General features: G+C 36.1%; 1 protein-coding gene across 1 annotated transcript in view; it reads right to left on the reverse strand.

The window, feature by feature from the left end:
* SLC26A7 (solute carrier family 26 member 7) overlaps positions 1-12,284 on the reverse strand; it is a 65,488-nt gene that overhangs the window by 11,841 nt on the left and 41,363 nt on the right. Inside the window, exons 11-12 of the mRNA XM_056484300.1 lie at positions 5,491-5,597; positions 3,353-3,419 (exon numbers count right to left, since the gene is read on the reverse strand). Coding sequence (XP_056340275.1) covers positions 3,353-3,419; positions 5,491-5,597 — 174 coding nt within the window. The remainder of the gene's footprint in view (positions 1-3,352; positions 3,420-5,490; positions 5,598-12,284) is intronic.

The following is a 12,284-nucleotide window of genomic DNA, read 5'->3' on the forward strand; positions in this document are numbered from 1 at the left end:
GATAACACTTGCAGACAAGGAATATATTTTATTAGACAAACACATCTTGAAAAAAGTACACCAGGATTTAGGGCAGACACTCACTGCAGGTGGTTTGGGGAAAGCTGGCAATCTTCATCTTGGTCATCTGAAGATGACCTTAGTACAGAGATAGTTCTACATGAAAATACTAAGTGGATCCAGATCAACCTTGAGCAGCACATATAAAGTTTTACTAGCACATTTCTACAACCAATACAATAGTGTACATGAGAAATCTTTGTCACTCTTGAGTCTGTCTCTGCACTTCACTACAAGCTACAACCAGCTTACCAGTGCCTTCAGTCAGACTGTATGGCTTAAAACATAAATGTTACACAGCAGAAAAATTTTGGAAGGACACCAGATAATGTTCAGAAACCTCCAGGTACAAGTGGGAGGCATTTTGCAGAAAACAAGTGCTATTTCTCTCAATCTCAAGGTGTATTTGTAAAACACCATCAAAAGCCAGTAAGAAAGTTAATATTTATATATAAATACGTTGGACAGCAGTGAGACATGCTTAAAGACTGGTTTTGTAGGAGGTAGAATTATGTTAATTCTACTGAACTCCCAATTTTTCCACAGGTTGTGTGACAATGGAAGTCGAAGTCAAGCATTTGAAATCAAAAATCAGAATCAAGCAAGAGAATATAGGTCAAAAAAGACTCTCTAACAAAATTCATGTAACAAGGTCACAGACAAACACAAGTATCTGTAACTGACACAGACCATTTTTTAAGTAGTTAAAAATTGTTTGGGATTGCATTGAAGATATGCAGTTTTCCCAAAAGACTTTCAAGCAAAATAGGAATGGAAATCTTCACCACAACCCACATAATCCATCTCTTTATTGCAGACTACTGTTCAGACTTCTGGGAATGAGATGATCTCTCAGACACCACCACAGTGACCATGAAATAAAGGAAACATTTCAAACATCCCAAGCCGAGGCAAAGAACACCAGACTATGTGCAGGGACTTAGTGCAATTTACTGATGAATGTGATTGCAGTAAATACCATACCACCACCATGTCACAGTCAGACAAGTGGCAAAGCTCAACTGGCAGTTAAAATGTCTCAGTTTGTATGGAATAGAACTCTAAAATGATGGCTAAGCAGAAGATGGTATATGCTTGAATGGAGAAATGATCTGACATCCCACAGATTCCCACAAAAATGGTGCTGTACACAGCCTGGCGTGGAGACACTTCAGTGCCAATGGCAAAGTAGAAGATAAAAACTAAGAAAAGAAGGAAGACTGATGTGCAAAGATCAAATCTTCCATAAGTATAAAGTATAAAACTTGAAAGGCTCAAGTCATGAGGCCAGATCAAACAGATGGCAGACTTAGGTATACATTTTGTCCAGAATGGACAAAGTCAACTCTGCCTAAATTTGACCAGCCAGTTATTCCTGGCTCTGGTTTGATTCTTTGTTAACAAGAACTGTTCAGGGGAAAATGAACTTCCTCTTTGCTGTGTCCTTGCTAGGAAAGCAGGAAATGTCTCTCACGTGTCTGTCCCTGCCACCACTTAGGGGGCCCCGGGCGATTGCCCTGCACCCTCTGCTCGGGTACGAGCTCAGTGCCAGTGAACGCCTCGGATGAAATGTGTTTCACATAAGCTCCTAAATACCCTTTGATTTTTTCCACATTAAAGTGTCTTTTCTCTTATTGATGAAATAACCCCTATAAATCCACAGACCTTAATGGCAGGGTAGATCATTAAGCTTGCATATTTTCATGTTTAAAAGTCCTGTTGTTTATGTATAATCTGTTATTTACCAGGGAAGCTTGGAGCAGTCTAACATTCATACATTAAAAATTACCCTAAATGCCTGCTGCAACTCAGTGACTCTAAATTCAATTAAAGGCATATTTTTCTTCTTTGTTTTGTGTAATAAGCTCTTGAGCAATTTGCTTCTTTAACATAATGTTATTTTCCCCACTGTCTGCAGACACTAGTTTGTCATGACTGGGTTACTGGCATTAATCTTACTGAATTAAGGGGGAAAAAAGCAGGGGAGCAGTAAACCTAAAAAAAAAAAAAAAAAAAGAAAAAAGTGTAGGCATTTGTACAAAAGTGCTTCATGAATCGATTTGAAAAATAGCAGGCAAGTCAAATTTTGATTACTCATCTCTGAAAAAGTTATTCCAACATTTTTATTAAGAATGAAAAGTGATATAATAATTGATGGCTGGTCCAGCCTCAACAACAGTGTTTTTAATTCACATTTCAGAGTCCTCCCCATTCTTATGTACCTTTCACATTCCAATGTTTCTCAGCATGCCAAAACAGTAAATGCCCTTGAGCTCTTAGAAGTTCAGATTTTTAGCCCAAGATAGTTCTGATGGAAGACACTTGCCAGGAATAATAAATTCTTTAAAGAAGATCTGCTTAATGGTGAAGCAGTAACTGCTGAGTGTGTAGTTTACTGATACATAAGACCCTCTATCAGCACTAGGAAAGGAAAAAGGACACAGGAGAAACTTCTACAGGAGAGGGCAGGATGTACCAGTGATGGGGCTCTGTGCTGAAAGGACACATGGTTCTACTTCTCTCTTGGCTGCTGACCTACCATTTCATCTTGGAGGAGGGAGTTCACCTCTCTGGGTCATTACCCTTCTCTTCTTACCATAGACTTGAACAAAAAGCTTTGACAATAATTGCTATGAAAATAACCAAAAGAATCTGACTGGTTGGTTTAAGTCTGTAAGAAGCCAAATTTTAAAGGCACATTCTTTGGGAGAGATTCTTCCATTCATTTCTCACATGCATAGGGTGATGAGATTCATGAAACTGTCTGTGACAATTTTGTGGTGCTCTTTGCCCAGGCTCGTGGTGTCCTCTGGGACAATCTGACCACGAGGGGTTGGTGATAGAAATGTTTTCATGATGAAAATGTTTTCATGAGGATGATGAAAACACCGAAGGACTTTCAGGAAAAGTCATAATAATACAGAGACTGCTATTGTCTGCTCAGATGGCCCTTACCTTTCTGGCAAGATACTTCCTTAAATTTAGGAATTAAGAAACTTTGAGAAAGAGCAATTCATAACTAAAAATTACAGATAAACTAAGACAGATAAATCTAAAAGGACTTGCCTAACTTCACTTTTCAGACAAGCAGCAGAACCATGAAAGTATTCCAGTTTCTGATGGACAACTAGTTTTGTTATAATTATATTATCCTGGCTTTAGATTTCAAGTGGTCATATCATAAAAGCATTGCCTTGACTCCCCGATTACAATCTGGTAACTAACTAGAGAAAAGACACAAATCTGAATTAGTGAAACACACACACAAACAAAGTTAAAAAAAATAACTTACACAATTATCTTCTGCTTTGTATTTATATTCCACCTCTTTCATATTTTTCAAATTCAGTGTCTTTGCTCTGTAATCAATATATAGAGAAAAATCTGTACAGCAAATCATTAGTAGTCTTGAGCAGAAACAAAAAAAACACACATCTTAAACTACAGCATAGCAGTTTAAAGGTCTGACAATGCAATCTGTGAGTATTTTTGTGATTACACACCTTATCTTTTTTGATAATCATCCTCTTAAAGGGTAAAAAGCTCATTTTAGAATTATGAGATCAGTTTGGAAATATGAATAATTAAATTATCTTATAAAGAAAATCTTCATTTTCATTTGCTGGTCAGAGAACTACTTTCAAGTCAAGGTAGCTCATATATAATTGATAGCTTCAAAAATAAAGAAGTTTAATTACTGCAAAATCGTATTGTAAGGAAAAGGGAAACAAATATGTAGAATAGCTGTGGTCATGAAAACAAAGATATTTTATTTGTCATTGAAATTGACCCATCTTTATATGATGAAGCAGAATGTTGCACTCTAGCTGTCAAAATGGGAGACTTATTCGAAAGGGTCAGTATTGCTATGCTCTGTACACAATGAAAAGGGAAGTTTGCCTTGGAAAGGGAGCACAGCATTGGATCTTCTGATTCAACATGGCATTTATAGGAACACATTTAACTGCAGAAGACTGTGGAACTATCTATCCTCTGAGACAGATGCATCAGTATACAAGGAGTATTTGCAGGTATTGGGGCCGCATAAATGAGCCTTGCAAACATCAGCTGTTCTCTCATCTTTGCATAAATGAAGCTGTAGCTGCTGCTGGTTTTTATACATTCTGATACATAGCATGTAGCACACCCAGTACTCTGGCATCTGAACAGAAACTTTACAATAAATAATCTATGGTATTTTCTTTGCTTCACTTCTGCTAACACTTTTGCTCATGACTGCATGGCTTACTACGTGTTAACCCCATCTGTGCCATACCAGTTGTAAGGCTGCTACCTCGTTCAGTGCCTTTAGATGGTATGGACAGTCATGTGCAGCTTCACTGAAGAACACTGGGAGGAGTCTTATTTACATTACTAAATCCAGGTTCAGACTGAGGAATCCACTAGATAAGGCTCCTTTTTGTTAGATATCCACCCCTTTCTGCTGTTGGAGAACCTCTAACATCCAGCCTCAGGAAAAAAACAACATGAAAACTTACCTTTTGCTTTACTACCAGAATTTAGCAGAATTTTAGTTTGCTGAATAGCACAATGTTATCACAAAAGCACTGGTTGATTCAAGCAGAAGCTATCTGCCATAATTTTTAACTGCCTTGAAATTTTGAACTGTTTCCTTGCTGTTTCTCCTACATATTCTATGAGAATAGAGCTGTGCACAAATGTCTAACACCATTAACTTTAACAAGCATTTAATCGAGCTGTCTATATTGTGCTTAATTTCAGTGGGATTCAATGTTCATGCAAACAACTGCATGCAAGCAGCAAGTCATTTCCAGGACTTGTGAGCTGTGAATTAATTCTGTAGCACAAATCAATCATGAGCCTCAGCTATATTTCCCTTTACTCATGATGCAAAGTAGCAAGTGTAATATATTTAAAAAAAAAAAAAAAACTACTTCTGATTGTTCTAGCCTATTTGTCCTGACTTTTCGAAGTCATACACAGAACTTACACTTTTTGTTAGACTTTAGAATACTTGTACAGTTATGTTTCATTAACCTATGTTCAACTTAGTGCCTAGGAGTTCATAAAGGCTTTTAATTACTACAGCTTGCCAGACATACCTTTTCCTTAAGGAGCAAATAAATATCTAATGGAAAAAAATATTATTAATCTTCCTGTTGGCTTTATGCTACCTTCACATAATGAATCCTACAGATGTGTAATAATAAGAAAAATCACAAAATAATGCCATTTTATAAAATGCTTTAGAGATTCCTTAGTCCACGGTAAATGGACAGATGTGACTTTTCTTTTTGAATTGTCTTATCTTGCAATTTTCTGCAACTGAAAAACTGAAGTTTAGTTGTTAAATTTAGTATCCCATATGTCTATGTTGACTGTGAAGCAATATGCAGAACGAATACATAATGAAGTGCTCATAGAACATTTCAATTAATTGTTTCTTACCTGGGAAAGCGGAAAATGACGATTACTATAGTGCAGACAACGCCATACAGCAGTCCCACATTAGCAGCAAAGCATATTGTAAACACATAGGTACTAACCCATATGCTCTTTAAGGAGGGGAGCAAAAAGAAGTGGTTAGTTTCAAATTTTATAGCAATGTGCACTTTATGAATCTATAGAAATAAAGGTTTTTAAAACCAAGGTAGTTTCTCAGATTTGAACATTTGGATTTTTGAACTAGCAAATTCTAAAGACTGAATTAGCAATTAAAGTAATGCCTCCCCATGGGACACAACTCATCCCAGTGCTCACAGAGGTTCCTTCCAGGGTTACTTAAAATAGCATTTGTACTTGTGCTAACAGCTTAAGTCAGAATAAACTCAGTTGTTTTGGAAAACTTGTATTTTATTTTTCACATTGCAAATTCTTGTCATCTTCTTCACTGCATAGATTTTAAATCCTCCTTTCCTTTCACATAATGAGGGGCCCTAATGAGGTCACATACAGAGAGCTTTTCTTCCACTAATCATATAAGTGGGAATTATAATTTGCAAGGAGGCTGATTAAAAGTGGTGTTTATCAGAGTACAGTACAGACAAAACCAACCCTATAACAAATAAAAATTACTGGGGAATTAATTCCTTCCAATTCCAAATACTTCCTCAACTTTCAATATTTGATTATTAAAACTTTGGATTCATTTGAAATACAAATTTAAAAAATACTCAGAAGCATATCTGAAACTAAAGCCACTTTATAAAGAAATTTAAAAAATCTTTTAAAAACTTTCACATTTCAATTTTTCCTTAATTATTTTCTTGCCAGAAGCAATCACTTTTCTTTCCATGCTACAATGATGTGTACAGCTAAGAGACATGCAGATTTTACAAACAAAATAAAAGTACAAATTACTCGATTTCTTGTAAGAACCTAATTGTTATAATAAAGCACATCTTTCTTTCCTTGGGGAAGCTTTAAGCAAAGACTGCAATCTCATCTCTATATAAAAGGTGTTAAAAGAAATGGGAAGTATTTTCACTTCTCTGGATATATTGATCCCCACAGGTGCCCATTTCAAGAATTACAGTGCTGCTTGTTCATATTTGCAGAGTAACAGATCACATTACTATGGCACAATCAGTATTGAGATTATCCTTTCTGATACTTTCACTTAACTCACAAAAGGCAGAGACAATAGGATACTTTCAGCCCAACCACGGAATTTTGCTTGAGCAGATTTCAGAACTGTTATTTTATGAATTATAAAATGCAAGTCATACCATACTAACTTGTGCTTCACAGAGAACAGAATGTTACTGTGACACTGTCAAGAAACCTTTTGCTCCCTCATCTTCAAGATTCCTAACTACAGCAAAAGACTTTTCAGTTTCTTCAACGGGAGGGCTGCTAGGTAAGGAGGTAGTTCTTCCTGTGAAACTGTCCTTAATCACTAGTTGTATTTTAACATGACATCTTATATGAATTGTTATTTAATATATTTGCAAAGACCACTTTTATGAGCACCAGCTATTGATTAATGGAAAAGAAAGTAACATTAATATTTATAAATCCAATATACATTTATAAAGAAACTCACCTGGACACATCCATTGCTAGCCAAAAGGCTAACAGAACTATTAAAAACCTGAAAATCAGTGGGATCAAGAATTAGGCTATCTAAATAAGGCTGAGCCCTGACAACACCTGAATCCACTCCAGTGCAATCCAGTTCAGCTGCAGACCTGAACCTCATCACTTCTAAATCACTGTTGCAGACCTGCAAAATTCTTATGTCTCAGAAGAAAACAGAAAGCATAAAAATGCAATACAAAGTCTGCACAGAAGAATGCCAAAGATGTTTAACTACTGCTGACTACTGAGAAAGCTAGTCAAGTGCCTCTCCAGCAGCCTGGTATCTTACATCTTAATTGTAATCAGACACCATCATTGTTGTAGAGGCTGAGCCAAAATAATCATACTCTCATTTCAATCACTCTTTCAGTGCTTTTTATTGGCCTGGAATCAGTTCTTCTTTAATTAGGGTAGCATCAAACTTGGAGAAAGGTGTTGATCTGATAGATTTTTTTTTTTTTTTTTTTTAATTCATGGGTTATTTCAAAGTTCAACAAAGAAGTCATAAAAATATCAAAGTTTTTCTTGGCAGCGTACTTCAATATGGTTATTGCATACTCCAGGACAGATAGAATCTAATCACTCTTCAAATCTTAGCAATAGTGTGTTATAGACACATATTAATGTGAAAAATCTAAACAAAATCCACCTTTAAAGTACAACATGTTCTAGTTTAAAGAAAAATTCTAAAGGTGGAGAAAAGAAACAAGCAGAAGAAATAGATTTATGTCAACTCCTGTATATCAGAAAGTATCAGAAGCACTGAGAGGTACAGTGACTGTGTATAGCAGTTGCCTCTGTCAATTTTCCCTCTTTCCATTTCATAGGGTCTAATCATCCACCGTTGAGGACTGTCTGAAATTGGCACTTCCAGGAAAAAATCATATAAATAAGTTGCAGAATACTTTCTGAACCTAGGGCTAAACAATGCAGTGCTAAGGTGTGGTGATAATAAATATTTCTGTACCAGTTTGAAATCAGATTATGTATTTGCCTGTTTCATTGTGTCAGTACACAATGGATGATGATCAGCTGTTGCCTGAAAGGGTAGGGTTCCTCACATGTAACTATCTGCAACACAGCTGTCTAGTTCCTTACCACAATTGATGGATTTGGTTATCAGAATGAAGAAAATTTAGGATGCAGTTAATCTAACTCCTACCTGGTTATGCTGTTGCTTAATGGAGGAAGAGATGGACATGACTTAACTGACCAGTTCTGTGTATTCTGTGATGTGAGGTGTGATGAGTTGCTCAAATTGAGGCCCTCCAGCATATAGCCAAAAAGAAGAATTCCATTAAAGTTCTGCTCATTCAGGAACTGTCTCAGCAGAAGGTGCTGGAGTCCTGGAGGAGGCTTTGGCTCTAAGGACTCAGTGCATGGCCATGCTGTCACATCCTCCTGCAGACAAATGACCAATGTGTGCATCCATCCTCAGCACACTCATCATCAAAACTTGGCATTCAAGTGAAGTCCACCACAGGCATAGAGCAGGAACTGCCTAATGCACTAAGGGACATGGTTTAGGGGTAGATTTGGCAGTGTTGGGTTAACAGTTGGACTAGGTGGTTTTTAAAGGTCTTTTCCAACCTAAATGATCCTATAATAATAAAATGGTATGGTAGTTCTTTGATATAATTTTTCACAGCTATTCCATACACAATAGTTGAGATAGTATTTGTTTGCAAACAGCCCTGGAAACAGAGGGACTGATAGAAATAATTCTCTTTAAAAATAATTTATATGGTAATCATGCTTTCAATGGATTAAACATTTACAAATTCCTTCCCACCCCACTGAGACCAACTACAGCACAAGTAATGTAAATCACACTGGCATATTCACTAATGCAGGAAAAATAGAAAATCTCTCTAGGATGCCATAAGATAGAGTCATTGATGTAAAATTATTCTCACAAAAGAGATGGTTTCCTACTTTGTGGAAAATTGTTTATATAGCAGAGTCCTGAGAGCTCTCAGAGCCCTCTCGTGAATCAGGACCTGTGTGTGATGAACAAATTTGAAAGGCCATCTTCCTCCTGAGTATATCTGAAGAAGTTCTAAAAATCCCCAAGAAAATGCACTAATGAGCTCCAAATTTCACAGAAGACTCTTTCTAGGCCTTCTCCTCTAAATATTTTGACAAAATAGATTGACAAGGTGTTGGATGTGCATCTCAGACATTCACAATGGCAAGATATGGGAGGATACTTGTCAAAAATGAGATCCTCATTCTTGGATTTACTTTAATTGCTGAATTAGTAGCATTCCTTATGTCTTTAATATTAATATATGTGAATAGAATTACAATTCATGCATCTATAACTGCCTCTCATCACAACACCATGTTGGGACTGTATAATTTTTGCCATAAATTCTTGCTATTCTTCCTGCTTTAAAAGTTAGACATGCAACCTAGCTTTGTCTCAGCTGTCATCATTTTCTGGTCAAGACATATATGCAAGTTTAAAACATTTTTTTCTCTTTAAATGCCAGAATATTTCATTGCTGAATTTATCAAATCCTTGCTATATTATTAACTCATGAAAATGATCTTTATTCTGTTATAATTTTTCATTTAGAACATCACCTTCTGAAATATTTTCCCCCATCTTTGGTTACTTTCAAGTCCAACAGTTAACAGCAAAGAGAACATTTTTCTTCAGCAGTCCATTGCCAGGCAGTAGTTTTTTCTACTTAATAGGCAGCTTGTCTGTGATTCTGGGCCTTAAAAATCAAGAGTTCACAAGAACTTCACTGGCCTTTTTAGTAATACTAGGAAAGTATCACTAGTATCACCAGCACTGTCAAGCTGGAGAATGAAAACAGCAAGTTAATCAAGTTGGCCTGCATAAGAAATTAGGCTTACAAAAAGGACAAGAAAATCATCTTTTCATCTGAGGACTTGAGAAGTGAGATATATTTACAGACAAGGCCAGATTAGCTTCCTGACTGTTCTCAGAAAAAGCAGAAAAATAGATCAAGACAAATCACTCTCAGTTAATAATACAATACATAAAGTGGAATAGGCAATTATTAATCTGAGATTGCTGAAGTCATCCAGTCAAGTTGTAGGGATTGACAGAAGACCTTAACTGAAGCATGAGACATTTGAAGTTCATATGGGTGCTATGAATGGCAGGAAAGAGACCTCTGGAATAAGGACAGTGGAGTAGCAGCTGAGAAGCAATCAAATGTGATTTGAGAGGCAGGATGTAAATCTTAAAGAAAAAGCCACCCATGGCTGAAAGAAGAGATTTCATAGAAACACAGAATATACCCTAATGGAGGGAACCAGTGAATTTCCTCAACTCCAACCCCTGAACAATATCTTACCTTCTATATTTAAAAGGATTATGTTTATAGAGATCTAACCAACAAATAAATATTATTCATCCCACTTGTGTTTAATGAGATGTTTAAAGAAGTGTGAAGGAACAAGGTAACAAACTCGGTAATATTCCATTTCCATGCACTATCATTTTCTAGACCTGTAACCAAAAAAAACCTGACTTCAATGCTACATGACACACACCCTTCAAAGAATCAGTTCCAGAAAGGACAACTGCTAATTATTTCCAAATGTTTTGTTAGGGTTTCTATCATCAAAACACTTTGGATAACCTGGGTGATGGAATGATTCATTTCCAGTGTTCTGTCAATTACTGGGGTGATTCCTTTCAGGCCAAAATAACACCAGTGTAGTTACACAAATCATTGGAATTGGTGGGGCTCCTCAGAGCAGGCAGCAATGCAAGATCAATGTTTACAGCCCTACTTTAAACTATGGTATTTAAGGCAAGATGATTTATCCTGCCAAGCCAAGGACTGATGGTAAAACTACTTGAAGATAAATCATTGCTCAAGAATATTTAGTCAAAAAGATGAACCCAGCAAACTCCCCCGTTCTATGACCTCTCTTAGAAATGATGACAGATGTCAGAGATGTAATAACTAACTACTCACACAACCTTTTCTGCCAAAACCAGAAAAGCAAAAATCAATCAGGTTAGACTATCTGTGAAGACGTGTCAAATCTAGTCAGATTCCAGAATATGCTGCTGGAAAATGTAACTACTTATTATCTCAGTGAACTGAAGGAGAAGATATATCTCTATCCCATAACTACCAATGGTTTTAAGTCCCAAAAATAATTCTTGATCCACATCATCCATCATTTCTGTTACTGGCAATATGGGTTAAGCTGAAGATCAAATACAAAACAAGAGATACAAAATATTTTCAGAATTTTACTGTTTGAGGAAGAAAAGATTTAAGGAAAGATAGAGCTTTTCTTTTGGATAATTCAAAAGAAATTAAAAAAAAAAAGTTTTCTGAACCTCTAGTTTTCTGCAACTATGTGTGAAAAATCTCACAGTCAAACTTGATATTGTTTACTTAGCTCTGTTTCCCATACTAAAATCACACTCTATTAAAAAAAAGTTTTATTTTGTCTAGAATAAACATTACCTGACCATTACTGCTGTAGAATACTAAGTCACTGGTGGATTAAAAAAAGTCCAATATTAACTCAAATTACCTGTATTTCCCACCACAGAAAAGGACTATGTGGCCAAAATACCTTTCTGAATATTGTTAACTCGAACATACAGGATGTCAGCATGCATGCATTTATGTAAATGCATAGAAATTCTGATTCCACTAATTGGCCATTACACCCAAAATCTCCCACAGGAGAGAAATCCAGGGGTCTTCTTACACCTGGATTCATCTTTACCATTTGCTAGGAATTCTGTGCAAATTCTGTCAGGATATTTAGAATTTGCATTAAACTAGATTTTCATACTATGTCTCTTTTCACCTATCTACTTTTTCTGATGTATTCCTCCTCATAGTGCAGAATCTTTCACTATGTTCAAACCATAGATACTCTGCAAAATCTCAAAGAGTCAATACAATTTATCTACAGCATCCCTCAATATATATATTTTTGCATCACTGTTGTTTCCAGTTGACCTATGAGGTCATTCCCTATTTCCAGAGGATGATGATACCAAAATCTCTTCAATAATGCTACAGTAGCAGAAGCATGTTAAACAGATAGAAAAGACATAAATATTAGACACATATTTGCTCATATTAGCTTGATCTGTCTGTATACACATCTCTAGCATTAGGTTTGATTCTTTATAATTTGTTAAA

Source organism: Oenanthe melanoleuca, chromosome 2 (genome assembly GCF_029582105.1).
Source record: "Oenanthe melanoleuca isolate GR-GAL-2019-014 chromosome 2, OMel1.0, whole genome shotgun sequence".
Lineage (NCBI taxonomy): Eukaryota > Metazoa > Chordata > Aves > Passeriformes > Muscicapidae > Oenanthe > Oenanthe melanoleuca.